Source organism: Scatophagus argus, chromosome 5 (genome assembly GCF_020382885.2).
Source record: "Scatophagus argus isolate fScaArg1 chromosome 5, fScaArg1.pri, whole genome shotgun sequence".
NCBI lineage: Eukaryota > Metazoa > Chordata > Actinopteri > Scatophagidae > Scatophagus > Scatophagus argus.
This window is the reverse complement of record NC_058497.1, coordinates 5,954,100-5,974,410: the sequence shown is the minus strand read 5'-3', so window position 1 is coordinate 5,974,410 and position 20,311 is coordinate 5,954,100. Positions and strand designations below refer to the sequence as shown.

The 20,311-nt window shown below is 41.3% G+C and overlaps 3 protein-coding genes across 3 annotated transcripts; 2 read left to right on the top strand and 1 right to left on the bottom strand.

Annotated features, from left to right (window-relative positions):
• The first annotated feature begins 100 nt into the window (after positions 1–100).
• On the top strand, positions 101–7,632 carry sars2 (seryl-tRNA synthetase 2, mitochondrial). The gene is made up of 16 exons (XM_046388515.1): positions 101–405; positions 1,599–1,694; positions 1,858–1,887; positions 2,022–2,162; positions 2,282–2,336; positions 2,459–2,522; positions 2,780–2,885; positions 2,993–3,040; positions 3,639–3,747; positions 4,315–4,360; positions 4,452–4,539; positions 4,839–4,951; positions 5,106–5,199; positions 5,663–5,755; positions 5,835–5,900; positions 7,231–7,632. Exons 1-16 carry the CDS (start codon positions 130–132, stop codon positions 7,369–7,371), a joined length of 1,566 nt encoding a protein of 521 aa, XP_046244471.1. The 5' UTR covers positions 101–129; the 3' UTR covers positions 7,372–7,632.
• A 1,121-nt stretch (positions 7,633–8,753) lies between these two features.
• Positions 8,754–14,720, top strand: LOC124058903 (cilia- and flagella-associated protein 251-like). Its single transcript, XM_046388518.1, has 6 exons — positions 8,754–8,765; positions 10,399–10,439; positions 10,548–10,617; positions 10,891–10,956; positions 11,160–12,163; positions 12,783–14,720. The coding sequence occupies exons 5-6, from the start codon at positions 11,339–11,341 to the stop codon at positions 12,849–12,851; spliced, it is 894 nt and encodes a 297-aa protein (XP_046244474.1). The 5' UTR covers positions 8,754–8,765; positions 10,399–10,439; positions 10,548–10,617; positions 10,891–10,956; positions 11,160–11,338; the 3' UTR covers positions 12,852–14,720.
• A 70-nt stretch (positions 14,721–14,790) lies between these two features.
• On the bottom strand, positions 14,791–20,152 carry LOC124058901 (inositol-tetrakisphosphate 1-kinase-like). Its single transcript, XM_046388516.1, has 10 exons — positions 19,948–20,152; positions 19,741–19,765; positions 18,552–18,674; positions 18,161–18,278; positions 17,969–18,070; positions 17,602–17,642; positions 17,329–17,494; positions 16,925–16,992; positions 15,120–15,282; positions 14,791–15,039 (listed from the first exon to the last, which is right to left on the bottom strand). Exons 1-10 carry the CDS (start codon positions 20,028–20,030, stop codon positions 14,888–14,890), a joined length of 1,041 nt encoding a protein of 346 aa, XP_046244472.1. The 5' UTR covers positions 20,031–20,152; the 3' UTR covers positions 14,791–14,887.
• Positions 20,153–20,311: the final 159 nt, after the last annotated feature.

Sequence of the window (20,311 nt, the reverse complement as noted above, 5' to 3'; positions counted from 1 at the left end):
ATATCAAAAATGGAATCAAACATATAACCTCTGGCGTGCGCGATTAGCCTAAAAACTAGAAGTTCGTTACAAGCTTTAGTTACGATTATTCTTAAATGCCTTGAATGCAACATTAACCACCAGACCAATATGGCGACATGCATGGGTATGGTTGTTAGAATTGGGGGTAATGCACTAACTGCGCTGAAGCCGGTAGTCAAACAGTGCTCAAGGCAGAGGACAAGTGTGTTCACCCCCCACCGTTTTTCACATAGTGTCCGGAGCAGTTTGTACGAACATGTCAGTGAAGGTTATAGTGACAAGCCCGAGCTGGACATGCGAGCAGTGTGTGAAGAGACCGATAAAGTCATAGCAAATGTAGCGAACAGGAAGGGTGACCTGCAAGCGGATGATGTCAGGAAAATTGTAAGTGTTTCTCTAGCAACGAATTCATTATCATCCTGTTCGTGACATAAAAGTTTATCTTCTGTTGAAAATACGTTTCTGGAGTTGGTAGTTGACTGTATTGCTGCATAGGAACAAAAACGTAGACTTCAATATATATATTCTTCAACTTCAAAATTCACATTCTGTGTTGTACTAAAGCGTTTTTATTTAAATAATCTGCATGCCAACCTGCGGTTTGTGTGAAACGAGCTGTGGTCAGTGTTTCATATAGCAAATACATATGTATTCCTCTAATGATAGAGCAACAGTGAAATTAAATACCCCCTCATGTTTAATGACATATAATAAAAAAAAAATACCTTTCTTTGATTACAAATTCGTGGTTGATAAGGGTTTACCTTGAATGTTCAGTTAACAAGTTAAATCTTTATAGAAGCACTCCACCTTCATTGAAAAATCAAGAATCCATGAATATACAAAATATTCTTCATTTTAAAAGTTTAACTACTGGACATAATTTATCTTGTACTTCACTGAAAAGTCCACTTTGTGCACTGAAGGATGCAAGTGTTTACAACAGATCTGTGCGAGATGCAAGCTGGACTTCGATTGGCTCCAGAGTAGCTGTGATGTCGCAAAATCTTACTCATATGTACACATAAGCTGAGTGTTAAGGTGAGCGTAGAGAACCTTTTCCCCTTTTGCAGATAAATATGAAAACAATGTCAAACAGTGCACAGTGCTCATTATTCTGCAGAGTGACACTCAAACATCCAAGTGAAGTAACAACAAGAAAAATCCATTTTTGACTCCAGGGAGACCTTAAAATCTACAGGTGCACTTGCAAACTTAAATATCTGGTTCTTTTGACTGATATGGAAATTATGTACAAAACATTTCCAGGTTGTTATAAAGAAGTAGCAAAATTTACTTATTGACTCTTGCAAAGATTTAAGTCAGTGTGTGAGTACCTCTCAATATACTTACATAGTGTATATACTCAGTATGTTGAAAACAACATGCATACAGTAGACACTGAGCTAAACAAATATGTTGAAACTAAAGTAAGAAAAACAAACATAAATACATAGGTCAAGCGTGAAAGGATTGTCATGAAACTTGATTAAATTTAAAGGAATCATGGAGACCACAGAATGTTGGCTTTTCAATTGATCTCATTGTTTCTGTGTATGCGTGTGTCCACATTGTAGGTATGTGTGTGGCAGGAGCTCCAGACAGTGAGAACAGAAATCTCTGGGCTGGAAGAGCAGAAGAGAGACATCAGTGATACAGTCAAGGCAGTAGTGGTCAGTATCAGAGTACTGCTCACAGTCACCTGATTTCTGTTAGACTTTGTTTGTCTTGATCATTTGATTTTCGCTTAAGGTCTGCCTCATTGTTTTTTCTTATTTGTCATAAAAGTACAAGGCTGCATCCATAATTGTGACATAAATAATCTTTTCCTCACAGACCAAGAACAACAAGAAAGCCCTTGCCAGTGTAAGTTCAGTTTGGATTTCCACTCATGAAAACTTTGTTACTGAATCAGTCAGTCTTGGCACATTTACTCTGCTACCATTGCAATGATCAGCTGTGAAATAGATTTGGGACCAGTCATTTTGTTTATCACGTAGCTTCCAGAGTACACTCAGGCTCTGCAGAAGGGTCGAGCCATCCGCAACAGACTGAATGAGCTGTACACCAAAGAGAGTGAGCTGGAAAAGGAACACTATGGACGAGCGCTCAGACTGCCCAACACCACACACCCTGATGTGGTCAGTATATGCACACACACGCTGCCCAGAGCATCTGGAGAGCGATTTTCCTGGAAGTGTGTTCTTTTAAAGTAATTGTAGTTTGAAACTTCCTAAAGTTACACTTTTTCCTTTTTCAGCCGGTGGGAGATGAGAGCCAGGCAAGGGTGGTGGAGCTTGTTGGACAGAAGCCAGGTGATTGATGTAGTCTATGCCATTGTTGATCCCAAGTGTTACAAAAATAATAAAGTTAAAGTGCTTTTCCCTTGAGTGTTTTTTTTAAGTACAAATCTTGCAATCTGCTCTTTTTGCTGTAGAGTTTGACTTCAAGCCCAGAGGCCATGTTCAGCTGGGGGAGGAGTTGGGTCTTATCAGGCAGAAGTGAGCATGACTCTTTTTGCCTGAAGTCCACTTGATTTTCCACTTGTTGTAGTTTGTTGTGTTTGTGCTCCATTCTTTTAAACCATTGGTTCAGGATGCTGGAGTAGAGAGCGTTTTTCTGTGTAAAAATTTGGAAGACCAAAATATCGTTATTGTATGGTAATGCCATAATGTTTAATATTTTGTATGATGTAAAGTCTACCTTCATTGACCTGAAAGGGGGTCATAATACCTTGTTTCTATACCTTCCCCTGCAGACACCTAGCTCATGTCTCAGGCCACAGGTCCTATTATCTGAGGGGAGCAGGGGCCAAACTTCAGACTGCCCTCCAAAACTTTGCCCTTGACACGCTGCAGCGGCGGGTAAGCATGTGTCTGTATTAAATATAAAGTATGCAAAGTGAATGTGTGTTATTATTCTGTTAACATATAGGAGAGCAAACGTTGAGTTTCCATTTTGACTGCTGCAGGGCTTCATTCCCATGGTTGTACCTGACTTGCTGAAGGGGGTAGTGTTTGTGAGTAGCAGAACTCATCTTTTTCTAACATTTTACACTGGTGTAGACTTAATATAATATCCTAAACTTAATGTCTAAGAATGTGAACATTTGAAAGGTCTGAATGCACATAAATTGAATATATATGGACCAATTATTGAAATACATTGTATAGACAGAAGTATTGGTACATGCCTTGTTATTATTATTATTATTCTTAATATTATTCAGATGTGGTATGGTGCTGTTTTTCAGGGTTTGGGCTCCTTCCCTTACTTCCAGTGAAGGGGAGTCTTAATGCCTCATCTTAAGATTTTGGAAAATGAAATGCTCTTAAAATCTTGTGGAAAGCCTTCCCAGAAGAGTGGAAAGTGTTAAAGCTGCAAAGGGGGAGACCAACTCCAAATTAATGTCTATAAATTTTAAAATGCGATATCATTAAACTCCCTGTTGGTGTAATGGTCTGGTATCCCAATACTTTTGTCTATATAGGCTGTCTGTAGTTAATTAAATAGGTGAAAATGCAGACATAACAGTGTGGCATTTTTAAGTCACAGAATGTTCCTCTTTGCCTGACCTCTCCTCTGTTCTCTTGGTTTTCTCTTTCGTCCACCTCCAGGAGGGTTGCGGGATGCAGCCCAACGCCCATCGCTCTCAGGTCTATTCAGTGGACCCGGCTCGTTTTACAGACCTCAATCTGGCTGGGACTGGAGAAGTTGGGGTGGCAGGTGAATCTTCATTCTTCACTAATGTTAGTGCGGTGTCTCAAAGGGTTGTCTTAAAAATTCTCAGAAATGTATAGGTTGCTGTCAGCCAAGATATCAACATATCCTGTTAATTAGAAACCAGATCAGCCCCTATGTGTGTGTGTGTGTGAGAGCGAAGCACAATGCGCCCATCAAGTGTGTCACACTCTTTAATTGGGGGTACAGGTTGTAAAAAGGTTCTCTATATAATTTATCAGTTGTTACATGCATTGTTATTGTTTTTTATGCCATTTCTTTAGATTTTTATTTTTTTAAAGATGACATGTTTTTTGTTGGAATAAATGCATTTTGTTTTCGGATATTTCTAGGTGAACCTAACTTCTACATTTGGATAATTGATCATAAATCTTGAATTCAGCTATTTCCACCCAATGTTTCTTTGTGTCTTATACAAAAAAATTACAATACATCAGTATATGAAGTCAGGTAGAGTCTTTGAGATGGAACATAAAGCAGAAATGAATACTGGAATCATCAGTTTTGAGTAAGTAAGTAAGCAGTTATGGGATGTGCACCTCTCTTCTCCAGGCTATTTCATGGATCATGCAGTAAACTGGAATGACCTGCCTGTCAGGTTAGAAAAACACCTCACTCCTGCAGTTTTCTGCCAATAGTGTTTATAATTTGTGACGATAGCTGACGTGATCTGTCCTCTCCCACTGCAGGACGGTGTGCAGCAGCACCTGCTACAGAGCAGAGACAGACACAGGCAGAGAGCCGTGGGGGCTCTACAGAGTACATCACTTCAACAAGGTTACAAGGACAACAATGTTTTGTTAGGGGCGCTGAGTTGCTTGGATGAATATGTATACAGAAAGCACAATGTATAGAAGGTTGCTATTTCAAACTCCTTGTTAGCTGATAACAAATGTTTGCAAATCATTCAGATTGTGAACCTGAAGTAACATAAAAGTAAGCAGAATCAGTAATACACCTCTGAGTTTTCTGCTATGACATGTCAAAATGTCTGCTGTGTAACCATTCCATTATGCTAATGGAGGGTAATTAATATTTAATTAGTTAATTAACTCTGTGTGTATGTATATTTGCAGGTAGAGATGTTTGGAGTGACAGCAGATGAGACAGGAGAAGAGAGTTCTCAGCTCTTGGAGGACTTTGTGTCCTTGCAGAAAGAGATATTCTCTGCACTGGAGCTACACTACAGGTTAGCACAGACAACAATTCTCTTAACTCACACAGTCACATTCCAAGTAGCCCCATTCTTTCCTCTTTCCAGTTCCATTTGACATAATATTTAGAATATCTGTAGGTGTTATAGCTTAATTCTTTACATGTGTTTGTGTGTGGGTTTTACTCAGAGTGCTGGACATGCCGACAGAGGAACTGGGTGCTCCAGCACACAGGAAGTACGACATTGAAGCATGGATGCCTGGGAGAGGCAGCTATGGAGAGGTCAGTCACTTTGTAACCCTCTACAACTGTTGTTTAACAGCCTTAATGCTTTGAAGCCAAACAATTGCTGTCCTTGGTTGAAAAATCCAGTTTTAAAGTCCTATATTTAATTAATTATCTCCCACATTAATAATAAAAAAGAGAATCTGTAGCGTGTATGCATGACCTGAGCACTGTTGGAGTAAACTTCAGCAGTAAGGAGGTAAACATTGATCATCTGGACCCGATTCAGCTGCACAAAATGCTGCACAAAAATTTGAGAGGAAAAAGAGTACTGCGTTGAAACATCTGAAAGAGGGCATTTAACTTCTGTTTAATAAACATAATGATAAAAATGATGATGATGATGATGATACTGCAGGCCAGCTGGCTGTTTTGTGCTGCTGATTCTCAGTGCAGTTACTCTCTCTCTCTCTCTCTCTCTCTCTCTCTCTCTCTCTCTCTCTCTCTCATGTATAATTAGATTTCCAGTGGGTCCAACTGTACAGACTACCAAAGCAGACGCCTCAACATCCTGTATGAAAGAGAGGATGGAAGCCTGCAGTACGCCCATACTGTAAGACTGCAGCTCGGGCAAACCTATGGGTTTAGATTACAGCAGTATACCACCTCCATGATGCTTTTTTTTCCCCCAGGTGAATGCTACAGCATGTGCCATCCCCCGAACCATCATTGCTATCCTGGAGACTCACCAAACCAAAGTAAGACACGAGGATACGCACACTTCACTCTGTAGAGTTCCTGAAAACCTGGAATTCTTAAATGCAGATTTCCTGTCATTTCCTGTCATGACCGAACAAAATGTGAAAATCATCAGACACTGTAAGGGAACATGTCAGCGTCTAAACCTGTGACCCAAATCCTTTTAACAACAAAGTTTTAGTGAAACATAAACCTAACTGTTTAGGTTCATCCTCTCTTGTCAGCGAAAGGTGACCTTGTCCACCTTCTGCCATGTTAAATGTGCATTTCCTTGCATGCACCTGTGTGCATATTTAATGTTGAAGTGGCTCCCCCTTGTGATTACTGTCAGTCAAGACACTTTCTCCAAATTTATATATTTGATTAGACTCGCAGAAGTAATGTAGAAATAACACTGTGCTTTTCGCTGTGTTGCTGGGCGGTTTTACATTTTCCTGAGGCAGAGAAATTGTGCAGCAAATATCAGCATTAGATGGCTCAGTTGAGGGGAAATAACTAAAAAACTGAGTGTGTACAGTAAATTCGCCATTTCTTTACTGATATGAGATGACCAGATTGCTTGTAGAATATTGTAATGAGCATCAGTGTGATGTGTTGATATGTTTTTCTCCTGAACAACACTGAAATTTAGTACAAGCCTTTACCCACCGATATTGGATTTTTGGGGCCGATATTAGTAAGTAAAAAAAAATAAAAAGAGAAAAAAATCTAATATAGATAAATCAGATGATATTATATAAATTACCCATTTTTTTCTTGATTATGATCTTTAAAAACGAAGTTTTCAAATCAGTGGTTATTGGGACAACATATACGCAGCTTTCGATTGTTTGACCTCTGATAGGTCAATGATATCGGCTGACCGATATATTAGCCAGGCTATAGCTGTGATTTGATTTTAATGTGGCATGAAAAATTGTCACAGTGAAAAGGTAGTCAGTAAGTTATTAAAGACGAACAGCTAAATAAATGTCAAATGTTTTTCATTACATTATGATAGTAAATGCATACACCGAAATGAAATGCATATAACAGTGTGTGTTGTATTTCACTTTATTGCTTTGTTTGCTTTGTTTTTATTTAGGCATTTTAAATCTTCCATAAAAACTAACAACTAGATGTCAAAAACTATAACAACTTTTAAAAGACTAGTATAATATATTAGGAATTTACTACAACCATACTGGTGGAAACCCAGCTAATTAAAAAAAGAAAAAACATTTTCAGCATTCGAAACTTCTTAAAATTCACTTGAGTTAACGTCACAGTGTTACAAATGATGCTCATTTTTATTGTTGTTTGTCCCATCTTTTCTCTCCAATTCTCCAGAAAGGAACAGTGCGTGTCCCCAAAGCCCTGCAGCCTTATTTAGGTCTAGAAGTGATCGAGAAGCCAAAATACACTCCACTGAAATACATCGGGCCCATTCAGAACAATCGACCTAACAGGCCTGCTCCCAAATCCAGATGACACAAACACCTGAGGTGGGAGCCAGTTCGCATTCAACACCACCAAGCCAGACAGGAAGTTGACATTAAGTATCCACGTGTAATGACGTATCAATGTTCTGCGGTGATGGATCAGAATTTAACCTTTCGGCTTACTGTCACTGTCAACGTATTTCTCAGTATATTGTCGTGAATGTCATGTTCTTGAGAGCTGAGTTCATGAGAAGGTGAACTTCACCTTCTTGTGTTCACGAGTACACTAGAAGGACCATTAAAGAAATAGTAAGTGTTCAATGTGTGTCTCATGTATTGCATATGTGTTGTGTCCTACCCAGTGTTGTTATATGTACATTAGATTACACATACATTAGCACCCAAAAACAGTCAGTGACACTGTGCTGGTGATGGAGCACAAGTGGAAAAAGTGCTCCCAGAGGTGACGCACAGGCATGTGATGTGTGTTCAGCCTCAGCTGTTTGAATTCATACGCAAAAGTACCAGCAGCTCTGCGAGGTGATGATGGACCTTGGAAATAAACTGAAAGCTGTGACAGTAGTTTTCATTGAGGGATTTGAGTGGAGCGGAAGTTAAATTATTTATGTAACTACTTTTGCACACTTCGGGTCCTCCAAATGGGCCACGGACCAGCTGTTGGAAGCACTGATAATGAATCTGCCAGATACGCAGATTGATCGCCGCAGAGCCTCAGACGTTTTGTTGATATACTGTGAGTACAGGGCGACCATCTGACATCTCTGGCACCTTAACGTGGTTCCGGCTTTGATCTGGTCTCAGTCACCTGACACCACACACACGGTGCTCGGCTCCACCTCGCTCGGCGGGTGTGTGAAGAACATCCGACCCATTATTACAAGGTTATCTTCTGCAGGAGCCTCACTTTTCGGATCCTATGGGAATTTTGATAAGCGCAGTTTTCCTTTGGGCTGTCGTCGGAGGTAAGCATCCAGCACGCTCATTGCCCGGCTTTAGCGTGTGTTTGTCGGCAGCTCAGCATGAAACGAGGGTACAAAATGCGAGTGATGGCTCTCAGCAGGCTCCGCCGGAGACGAGCCTCATCTTTCACACACTGCTGCTGCTGCTTCTTCTTCTGTAGCCCTGTGTTGTTTCCACCGGCATGAAACCAACCTTGTGGTATAAACAGACTAAACTAAATGCGTTACAGTGGTACTTTATGGAGCAGACCGAAGGGGATGCTAACCTGACGGCGAAAGCCTCGGGGGTTTAGACTAATATGCGGCGTTACATAATTTGTTATGCGGCTAAACGTTACCTTTCTGTTTCTATCTGCTGGGATGACGAAGATGTTACTGGTGGGGGATGGAGATTTTTTTTTCTGGTACAAATTTGCTGAGCCAAAGCAGGTTTCCTGAACCTCATAATTAAAGCACCGCACAGGTGAGCTTGCTCTGTAGTGCCAAGCGCCAGTTGCCGTGAAGGCGTTTTAATAGGTTAAAAGAAGTGTAGACCACCATTAAAGGGTTAGACTGTTAATTAGAGGGAAGTCTGCCTCCCACGGAGACGTGCGTGTGGAAATGGGGTAAATATTTGTCTGCAGTGGTGTTACACGCAGTGTTATGCAGTAGACGGGGGATAACCTACATAAAGCAGACTATAAACTGTTTGGGTTTGTGTTCTGCTTAACTGTCGCAGTGTGAAGGCAGTAAGAGTCCTACCCCACCCTAACAAAGTAGGTTATATCCAGAACAAGCCTCTATGTAGTCTTCTACATTACGAAGGGGTTAGTTTTAGACTAGTCAACATTTCGAAGCTGACTGTGTCTGATCATTTGGACTGTTAACAAACTGCAGTCCTCTGAAAAGGAATAGTTTGAAAACTTGAATTTCTAACATGGATTTGGTTGGGCTAGCAGGCAGCAGGACAAGTCAATAGAGCCAGAGTGTTAATTATGGAGGTGGGGTGCCCTGAGCTTAGGCACAGTGTGAACACACATGCACACTCACCATCACATGGACATGCAGAGAATTACAGGGTCAAACTGTAAGCAGCTCACGTGTCTGCAGGGGGTTCACCAGTGGACATGGTGTCAGTTAGTCCAATTGATCCCGATCTGGCTTTGTGCTGATACCAAACTGTCAGCTGCTCCATGTGTCATGCGTATTGAACCTGAGTCTGCAGTGTGGTCTTTCAGTCTGTATCTTCTGTGGAAGAGTTTAATGATCATAGTTTGAGGTTCCAGGTGTGTGGCCAGTTTATTAACAAAAACAAGGTCTCAGGACAATGTCACCAGTGTGTTTAGTTGTCATCAAGTAGAAATAACTACATCAAAGTTCAGTGGCATTGAGCTCATGTTTGATTGTTACAATTATTTAGATGCTAGTAAAACGACAGTGAAATATGCTGAATTCATGGTCATGAATGGCTTACATTTGAAATAGCTTTAAAATCCTTTGCTAGATTTATTTGATTTGGTTGACATTTAAACTCATGTCCAAAGGTGCAATAACTGATCAGCATGATATCTTGTGTGTCAGCCAGTCCTTGCACCCAAATGCATAACAATAAAAAGAAAAGGTCATAGACTGCAGGCTGAACATGGATATGATATATACTGGCCTTCAGAACCTTGTTAGATTTAGTTTTTTCTCCGTGAGGAAAAGTGCTGATGGCACTGCTTAGTGTGCCTTTAATGATCTGCCAACAGGCGGGGATTGGTGACTGATTTAGCTCTGGTGGGAAACTACCTGCGAGCTAAAGCCTTTGGGACTATCTGCATCCTGGAGAGAGAGAGAGAGAGTGAGATGGGGCTAAGCCTCTTTGCCCTGTTACTTTACCAAGGTAACTGTGCTTACCTTAATGAGGGAACAGCTCCACCCACGCCTGTGCAGTCATAACCACTGATAACCACTGCTAAGTAAACAAACGAGTTCATCTGTGCTGCTCTGTAACTTAGTCTGGTGCAGTATTTGCTTCTGCAGAAATGCCAAATATATTGATTTTGTTCCCACTCTCCCCCCCTCCATCTCTTACCCTACTCTCTCTGTATCTACCTTTTTGTTTTGTGCTTCAGTGGGAAGCCGGCCAGTAACCTCACCCCTTAATGATGCAAAGGTCAGAAACATGTCCTTGTCTTCCCCTCTGTTGTTCAGCACAATATGAATACATTGTAGTTGCTCAGCCTATAATTGCTTGTGTGTCTTTTTCGTATTGTGCCTTTAGGTTGAATGTATTATTCAGGAGACACTGAATGAGGATGGGTCACAACGTGAATGTGGCCTACAGCTAGCAGGTGACATCTTTAATTATCTGTTCATCAGTACTCCAATAATATTATCTATAAAGCTTACATCTTAAGGAATTTTAAGTCAGCTAACAGGAAATTAATTATCAACTAGTCTGATAATCAAGTATTTTGATGCAAAAATGCAAAACCCTGGCCAGTAATTTTGCTCATTTTTATATCATCACAACTTGTTGTGTAAAGATGTGTCTGCAGCTACAGGGTTACATTTGTAGAAAGTCTTGGTATTCTGTTGTTCTGAAGTACTCATTATTTTTGCAGAGGAACTTGATGAAGTGCAAAGACATCAGGGTCTGCTCAAGGAGCTGCAGAAGCTGGCTGTGGATGGTACGAATAAATTAACAGACTCATTTTAGCGTATTTCTAATATGCCTTTTACTAGTAGAAAACACAGAAAGTCCAATTTGTTTTATTTATTCTTCCTGGAATGAAATTTATGTAAAAGTCTTTTTGCTAGAGAAATGACGTCCTCACCTCCAAACACACGCCTACGTACGCATTTTCTGACTTCTATAACCCGACTGTTGCAGAGAGAGAAAAGGAACGAGAGGATGCAAGGGAGCGATATGAATACAACCTGGCTGATGATGAGAGTGATTTTGAGCAGCAGGATGAGGATGCGAAGGAGGAGAAAGACTTGACCAAGTTTGCAAAAAAGACAGAGGAAAAGAAAGAAGAGAAGACAGAGGAAGATGATACCAAGCAGAAGATGATGGAGGAGCCAAGGATTGAAGACAGAGGGAGGGACGAGGAAGAGGAGAGAGCCAAGGAGCTTGAGGAGCTGCTAGCTGAAGAGATCAGTAAGAAAGGGAAGGAGGAGAGGAATGACGAAGAGCTCAAAGAACTACTAAAAGAACTAAAGAAGAAACGCTACGAGGCAGTAAAAGAGAGGGAGACCCAGAAAGGCTCTGGAGCTGATCAGAAAGAAGATGTGGAGTCAACAAAGGAGAAGGTGGACACAGAGAGGAAAGGAGAGACAGAGGAGGACTTGGAGAAGCAGAGGATGGAGGAGAGGAGGAAGAATGAGGTGGAGCTGATGGTGGAGAAGGAGAAGGTGGAGAAGGAGCTGAAGGAGCTGCTCAAAGAGCAGGACAGCAAGAGCAAGCCAGAGCAGGAGAGAGAGAGGAAGGAGAAGCAGGAGGAGCTGGACGAACTTGTCAGGAAGATGAAACGGGTGCAGGAAGAGGAGGGGCAGGAGAAGCAGGACTGGAAGAAAGAGGACAGTGTGGATAAACAAACAGGGGAGGAGGAGAAGAGCGAGAAGAAGGGGGTTGAAGAAGACAAGGAACCTGATGAGAAAACAGAGAATGAAGTCAAGAAGAAAGAGGAGGCGGCAGAGGTGAAGGAGCCGCAACAGAAGAGAGTGATGGAGAAAGCGAGTGATGAAGCCACGCAGCAGTTTGAGCGGGAGCGGTACAAGGATGAGGAAGAGGGGGGAGAGGAAGATGAGGATGAATTTGTCAGAGAGGATGAGGAGGGGCAAGAGGAGGAAGATGATGATGAGGAGGATGATGCCGAAGAAGATGAAGGGGAGGTAAGTTGGTGCTAATAATGTCTAACTGTTTCCTAGCATTTTGCTTTACAGCTTACAAATTGCATAATTTGGTATATATGTGGTACTAATGAATAACTCACTGTGTACTTATATAAGGACTTATATATAAGTACAGGGGAAAACAAAAAGAGGTTAGGCTATAAGGTAACAACTTAGCCTCCAACATCAGTTTCCATAGGACCAGGTTTTATATCCTTTATATCTTTATATCAGTCAAGCTCCTTTATTACAGAGTAAGTCTAGCGTGTATGGGCCATAAAATAAATCAGCCACTTTTCCACTCTTTTCCACTGTAATACAGTGCAGTTAATATGGTGTGCAGTTGGTAGAATAAAGGAGCCCTTTGTGCACACCCTGTTTTCTGTCCTTGCAGTCCAGTTACAAGATATGCAAGCTGTAAAATCAAGCCCTTTCCAAGACATATAGAAACTTAGTATTCGGTGTGTGCTGTCACATGTGTCCCTCCTCTACCAGCAGACACTCTGTAAGTTTCAGTAATACTCCATGTGGACAAAATATTTCTACTTTATAGACCGTCGTATAAAGTATCAGCTTGTGTTCCTGTGTCGTACAATGTTTTCATTTTTTGTGTCCACAGGAGCTGCTGGAAATTGAAGCAGAGTTGCGCAAAGTCGCTGCTGAGCTGAGGGAGCTTCGTAGAGGATAAGACACTCAAATACACACACACACACACACACACACACACACACACACAGCAGACTAACGAAACCCTTTGTTGCATTCACAGTCACACATTCAGCTCACACATTTTCCATTTAACCGCCTTCAAAACCCCACAGCACAGAAATGTCTTCAGATGTGAATGAGTAACTGGGCATCAGTAGAAACTCTACATACTGCTGTGTTTATTTTCGCTTAGATTGCCTGGAGAGGCCTGCCACCATTTCCTTGATGCTCATTTGAGTGCACCTCAGTGTTGAGAAAAAAGAGATGCATTTTTCTACAGCATCTTAAAGATGTTTGTGTCTATTTCCACTCGTGTCCCTGTCATATAACTTGTAAAATGTTGTTTGTACGATAGACAGGTGATTTCACTTCAGTTGTAAACTGCCATAGATGCAAAGCATTCAGTGATTTTATTCAAATATTATTTTTGACTTCAGATTGCCAGTAACACAAACACCATCATCCCTGAAATCTGAGTCATGAATACTGGCAAGCACTGCTTCTTTTCTCTGAAGGTATAGTCTTGATGGTGTGTTCTTGGTTGGACCATCAGATTCTCTACTGTAAGTAATATGTGTATTTCAGTATATATTTTGTGCAATAATTGATAACTGTGTGTAAGCTGTTCCTACTGTTCTGACTGTTAGCAATATGCATTATTACACAGGAGTAAGTCATCATTTTCTCTCTGTTTCTTTGATGATAAAGTAGAAACGAGGAATGTGTTTCATTTGGCTCACACACTGTTAAAACCAGACTGTTTGTGACGAACCAGGGTGACACAAACAAAACACGGAGGAGTTGATTAGCACTGAAATTCTGCAACGTGTATCGGATGCTAAGTTTGTCTTGAGCGTGGTTACTGTATGGCGACAGTATGTGATGTACTTAGAGCTTACAAGGTCTAAAAGTGTCACTTCAGGTTCTCAGCCAGCTTTGCACTCTTTATCTTAACAAGCCAAGGAGGAGTGGAGGGAAGAAGGAAACACTAAAGCCATGTTGTTGTCTTTTGGTAACAAAAACATTGATAAATGCTCAGTAGTGGTAGATCACAGTTTCCATGGCTGTCATGTCATTTGTGTAAATATCAGATATCATGGTCTGTAAGCCAAGGTCACAGGATATATGAAGCAACACCGCCCCCAAGAGGACACTAGGTAGACATGCATGCAGTGCAGGATTTACAGGGTTACCAGTGGAGGCCCACTTACTGCAATAACACAATATAGACTACAGCACATGTGAATGCAATAATTAGCCAAAAAATTAATTATTTAATGTATTTCAATATCTATTCAAAATGCATCATATAACAGGTATAACCTCTCTTTTTCTACACAGCCAAGATTTACAAAACATTTATGTATTTGAAGACTGGAAAAGCAGTCTGTTAACCTGTTAAACACATGGTAATAACACACAATAAAACAACATTGATGAGCTCATTATTGTCTATTCCAAAGATGAGATGTTTGTTCACTTGAGAATATATTAACAATAATGTACTGTAGGTTTCTTTTTCTATAGAAGTGCAAAATGTTTCCACAAAATGTATACTATAAACCAGCAAAGAAGATGTAGAAAATGTCTGTGGGGGGGTGATATAAGGGCATAGTGGACATTTCGTACAAAAGGGGAAAGAAAACAGATACAACAAAACACCATTTGTAATTTTACTGGCCAATCAGAGTGCTGTATTTTGTGCCTGCTGTATCTTCTTCTATGCTTCCTGTTAATCAATAAACGGAAAGTGTATTAAACCATTATGTGTGGTCTGTTTGGTTTGTCCGCTTGCGAACAGAGCAGAATCACTTAACAGCACATTATTAGAGACATTAGAGACACATACAGTTTCAGCTCATGTCATGATACAAATTAGAAATAACTTCTTACAGCTGAAGCAGTGTTGAAAACAGCTGAGTCCCAACAAAACAGTGAAAAAGCCTGTGCCTGTGACCTTATTTGTCCTAGGAAGCTGATGAAACAGAACAATCGGTCATCTGTTGCTGAGGTGTCTCAAAGAGCGGTTGATGCAGCAGGTGGACCACCTGTAGTTTGTTCTGACTCAGGAGAGCCAGTGGCCTGTGGGCCAGCAGAGGTCTGTTTGTCCAATACTGACTCAATGTGGCTGAGCAGGGAGGAGAAAAACTGGGGCACTCCCTCGTAGCCTGATGGTGAGAAGAATGAATCAGAACATCACCATGTGTGTGTGCTTGTGTCTGTGTGTGTGTCTGCACGGCCGCACTACCTGGAAAGATGTTGATGTCGATGACGGTGAGGGTGTGTGTGTGTATGTTGATGATGACGTCCACGCCGAACAGAGCCATGCCAAGCTGAACTCGGAGCTCTCTGACCAGGGCGGCCACAGCCTCAGAGCTGGGAGGAGGCAGGCAGGGCATCTGCTCATCCAACTTTGATAACAGGAAGAGACAAAAACATTTTGGGGGCGTATTTCAACACATTCAGGTGCCTTAGACTCAACTAGGGGCACCTTAAATTATGCCACTGTGCTAATTCGAGTTGTTTCGCAGGGAAGAAGTATGGCAGTATATGGAAGTATTAACCCTCGTGTGGTGTTCACATTTTTGTTATTCAGCCAGTGTTCGTGGGTCTGGTGGACCCGCTGCATTTTGGGGTTTTTATTTCAACACAATCAAACATTTCAGTCCTGTGGCTCGTCTTCATTTTGAAACAAGCTCATGCTTAATCTTATCCTCTTTTTCAAAGTCACTGTCAGACTCTGAATTTTCTGAAATGTGATCCTCACATTCTGAAACCTCTTCCTCTACATCACCATCAAAAGCTTCTCTCTCTTTTCCAAAATCAACTGCAAGGCCCTCTGAGCAGAGACTTCTTCTGCTATCTTGATCAGTTGTGATAGGGAACCACACTGACAAAGCTATAGTTATTGTGTCCTGCCCCCAATTTGCAGCTGGGATAGGGTATGAGCAAATAAACTTTGGTTGGTTCCAGCAAAACAGAGGGTAAAAAGTGCGGGAATGTGAGAGGTGTTGGTGCTTGAAACTTGTGCAGGAACAGGAGGAGGACAGAGTGAAAGTACACAGGACCTACAATTTCCAGACTTAAATTAGCCCCGGGTCCAGCAGACCCAAACATCCTGTATGTAATATAGCTATGTAGGGGGGGTATACAGTGTGTGGTCATTGAAAATGTGTGCTAATATATGTTCTGCACAGAAAATGAGCCAAGGCCAATGAGTCGCACCTGCCATTTTGCAGGTAAAAAGAACGCTGAGACGGCAGAAGCAGACGCGAAAAGCCTCACCTCACACTGTCACACAAACGGATCAGAGCGCATGGGAAAAAGACTTGGATCAAACAGGGGTTACCGGTAAGCGCGCTCGTCATTGGACTCTCTGCGGAAAGTGTGACTGATTGAAAATTGTGCTTATGTTTCGTTTCTTCTGGTTACATACCTTGTTTATTTCTAAATTAGTTTGCTAAAAATTCGTGTTGGATTTGTTTGGGTTAAGTAGATAAATTGTGCAAATGTTATTAGTTAAAATACAACAAATTGTGCTTTATTAAAACGCACATTAAAAATATCTATGCAGTTCTGTTTAAAAGTAATGTTGAAACCTATAGTAAAATCAACTAAAATACTTGTTTCATGTAATTTAATTTCATGAAAGTTAGTTGGTTTCACGGATGTTAAAATAGTAAGTTAAAATCGTGATATAAATACATGACTATAAATCTGTACAAAATAAATCGAGCTAATGCACAAGGTAAAAATGGATGGAAGGAAGATTAAGTGATTCTAGAATGCTGAACTTTATTTTCCAATGCTTAATTAAATACTTATCTTGGTTGATGGAAAATGCTGCATTTTATTTACATTGGATTTATTTATGTACTTAAATTATTTGTTTTCTGACTGTAGATTTTTCACCTTCCCTACTTCCTGTGTAGGGAAGTAGGGAAGTCAAGTCCTTTCTTTTTCAAGTGTGGGAACCCATGATGCTGTAAAGCTGGAAAGACACTTGACAATGTGTATGGTGTGAGTTTGTGTGATGCCACGTGCACTGCTTACTGCTGTGAGATCAGAGCTTGACTCTGGCTTGGACACCTGATGACTGTTGAAAAAGATTGTCTTTCTGTCTGGAGACAGAGAGAAATCACAATTAGAGTGGGTAAAGGGAAAAAAACAGCAAAAAAAAATAAGGTAGCATAATGTAGGACAAAGCAAGACACACCACCACAGTACAATACAAAAGGACAGGATATAAAAAAAGACAATATAAAGGAAAGGACAAATCAGTAAAGACAGGTAAGAAAAGTCAGAAAAGGGCTGGGAAGAAAAGAACAACAAAGGAGAGGGAAAAAAGAAAAGGCAAGACTGAAAGGGGACAGAGATTAAAGCACAGTACAGGAAAAGGAAGGAGAAGACAAGACAGAAAGGGTAAGGAAAGTAAATAAGGTCTGGTGCAGACTGACCACAGGGACCGGAGGGGAAGTTCTTGAGAGAGGGCCTCTCTACACAGAAGTGCCTGTCTCCTACAACAAACACCTTGTGCAGAACAGCTCCGTGGTTGACGAAGCTCTGGAGCACACAGGGTGGGTGGATATCAGCCAGACCTCCTGCACTGAAGATCAGAGACATCTGCACACATATGGCACACACACTAAATGAACAGAAAGCAAATAAACAACAGTGAATGAACGCACAAAATACGAGTGCATAAGTACAATTTTCATGAAACCACTCACCTCATGGGAAAGTGAACCATGGGCCACTCTGGTTTTACAAACTGGGGTCAGTGGAGAAAAAGAGAAAGTGCTTGTGTTATACTTCATAAGCAAGCAAAATGTAAAGTATGATTGAATTCACCAGTGTGAGAACCAGGACATCCTGAGAAACTTTCAAAGGCTTAACACACTACTAACCACAAACATGTCTGTATGCTATTTCAAGTGCAGCACATGAACGTTTAGGCTTATTAATAATAATATTATTTATAGACAAGAAGAAGCTGACATTTAATTACTTGAAAGTGAATTTAAACATTCTTAACTGAAACAAATGTAAATGTAAGCACTGAGCGAGGAACTGAAATTCTACAGAGCGTGAACTGACTGAGAGGAAAGCTTAGGCCCTGGGTCATCACAGCCTGCTGAATAGATGACAGGTCACTGGCACTGTGGATCTCTAGGTAAGGAGGGCTGCAGATACGCCAGTCTGTTGAACAGAATATAATAGGAAAGGTTATGCTAATATCTACAACAAAAACAGCTAAATACAGTGTACACCATGAAGCTGAAATTTCACCGCGGAGTGAATTGTGCAGCTTGGTCATAATTCGATAAGAGGCGAAGCGGTCCAGTAGCTGGGTCATGGCAGGCAGGGGGTCCAGAAGAACTGTGCTGGGATGAGCTGCCACATAGCTCTGTAATGTAAAAGACAGGTGGATAAACAACCTCACCTTCAGCATGAAACACTGAATAATTCCTCACTGACAAGCATACACCCACAAAAACAATCAGTATTCCCCCTAAAAACACTCTGCTGTGTACGCATTCCCGCACTTAGATTTCATACAAGTAGTCAGCTGTATTTTTCTCTGTCTTTGCCCAGTCGGTAATCTATTCTTGACTTCTCCAGCGGCACCAAGTGACACCATTATCATTTAGGAGAGATGTAGATTACAATACAGCCTTACCTGGAAGCTGGCAAGGAGCTGCTGCGACTGGCTGTCATACTCAGCCTCCACGATGACATCAGACAGCTTGTGAACGATGACGTCGAAGGGCCCCTGGGGCACCAGTGGCTGAGTAAGATCAATCTGACAGAGAATAAATACTTTAATAGCCTATGTAGTGGGTCTGTCAAACTACTACTAGAACATTGTTATCTTTGGGAATGTATATAAATGGCATATCATACTAAATGCACTTAGATCACATCTTACATCTAGCTTTTCTGCACTGGTGTGCCAAGGAAAGGTGAGGTATTCATTTCAAATAGTAAACTGTTCTTCTCCCCTCATGTGTTTCCTCAATACTTGGTTAATTAAGACTGTGAATGGCTCATCAATGTAGAAATCATCATTTATCACCAAAAATAAAAAAACAAACCTGCACTTTCTCATTTCAATCCAGGTTACCAGAGCAGTGTTTAAAAAAGCGCCACTGTCACTGTTTTAACTGTAACATCTTCATGTTGTTTGTGTTCTGCTACACAGACCCTTTTAAACTAAGTCATAGCCAGAGTTTTTATTTTTCATTCCAGCACCTTAAATGTACACTACCACTCTGCAGTTTTAGACTCAGCATCTTTGTACAGCAGCAGGTTTCTGTGAACTGTGAACTCGGGGTTCGGCAGAGACAGTATGAAATGCAGCACAGAAGCAGATTGAGGCTATTTCTCTACAAATATCTCACATGTTTAATGAAACTTGATTTTTTTTGCTGATATTTGTGCCTCCCACTTGTGTCTCTTGTGCTCCTGCACAGATATTCACATGCAGTGAAATGTCTGAGCAGTTACAGGCTTGCAAGCATTGTTCCTCTGTTTAGATTGCAGATTGGGCTGCAGGTGGCTGTGACATGGATTACTAAAGTTGAGGGCATCTGTACATGACACGTGTGTAGGTGTACCCAAACTACTACTGTCATACTTTAACTGTAACTGTTTAAACTCTAAAATGTTTGCATATAAAGAAAATCCGACACTAAGACAGACATAGAAACATCCTCATATGCACACTCACAAACACACACAAACAGGGTTAACAGCCTTTAAAAAAATGGCAAATCCTCTTCCTCATTTTTCACCCCACACTTGGAATCCAGTCCTTCCATTATAAATCTTTATACTGAATTCATATACATGTGAAGAAAAACACTTACCTCGACCACTTCCACTCCATAGCCCCTGCAGGGAAGATACAGAAATGTTCAGATGTTCATTCAACATTTTGCAATGGGACCCCCTTGGATATCTGTTTAGGGATCTCACACCTTGAGACAATGGAGGGGGTCCATTCACTTCTGCCAGGGAGACACTAATCATGCGCTGTAAATGAATTAAAAGCTCAAACATAAGCATCAACTTACGCACAGAAGTCTGCAAAAGCGTCCAGGTTCATCCTCCTCCGCTTCTTATCGCTGAGACAGAAGCCAACCCTGCGGCCGGACATTTGGCTGTACGTGTGGAGTCCACCGGCAGCCAAGTGACAGCAGAGGGGGACAGGCAGAGGGATGTCTGAGTCGAGCTCTCGCTCCTCGCCATCAACCCTCCCCCTAAAAATTCTACTGACAAGCCTTTAACAACCCCTGTGTCTTTGGGAAGCTGTGCCTGATAACCCTCCACCGCAGGTGAAAAGAAAAGGACTGGTAGATTCACCTGACTTCCTTATTACTGCCATCCAACAATAACGAGTGAGGCGTCTCACTGTGGCGCTGCGGCGCACCGCACTGA

What these genes read in the sequence shown, in the direction of transcription:
- LOC124058901 (XM_046388516.1), bottom strand. Translation starts at nt 20,030, where the DNA reads ATGTCCGGCCGCAGGGTTGGCTTCTGTCTCAGCGATAAGAAGCGGAGG. An exon ending in GCTTTTGCAGACTTCTGTGC is followed by an intron (nt 19,766 to 19,947) that starts GTAAGTTGATGC and finishes TCTTCCCTGCAG; the next exon opens with GGGCTATGGAGTGGAAGTGG. An exon ending in ATGGAGTGGAAGTGGTCGAG is followed by an intron (nt 18,675 to 19,740) that starts GTAAGTGTTTTT and finishes ATTCTCTGTCAG; the next exon opens with ATTGATCTTACTCAGCCACT.
- sars2 (XM_046388515.1), top strand. Translation starts at nt 130, where the DNA reads ATGGCGACATGCATGGGTATGGTTGTTAGAATTGGGGGTAATGCACTA. An exon ending in CGGATGATGTCAGGAAAATT is followed by an intron (nt 406 to 1,598) that starts GTAAGTGTTTCT and finishes TCCACATTGTAG; the next exon opens with GTATGTGTGTGGCAGGAGCT. An exon ending in GAGTACATCACTTCAACAAG is followed by an intron (nt 4,540 to 4,838) that starts GTTACAAGGACA and finishes GTATATTTGCAG; the next exon opens with GTAGAGATGTTTGGAGTGAC.
- LOC124058903 (XM_046388518.1), top strand. Translation starts at nt 11,339, where the DNA reads ATGATGGAGGAGCCAAGGATTGAAGACAGAGGGAGGGACGAGGAAGAG. An exon ending in CCGAAGAAGATGAAGGGGAG is followed by an intron (nt 12,164 to 12,782) that starts GTAAGTTGGTGC and finishes TTGTGTCCACAG; the next exon opens with GAGCTGCTGGAAATTGAAGC.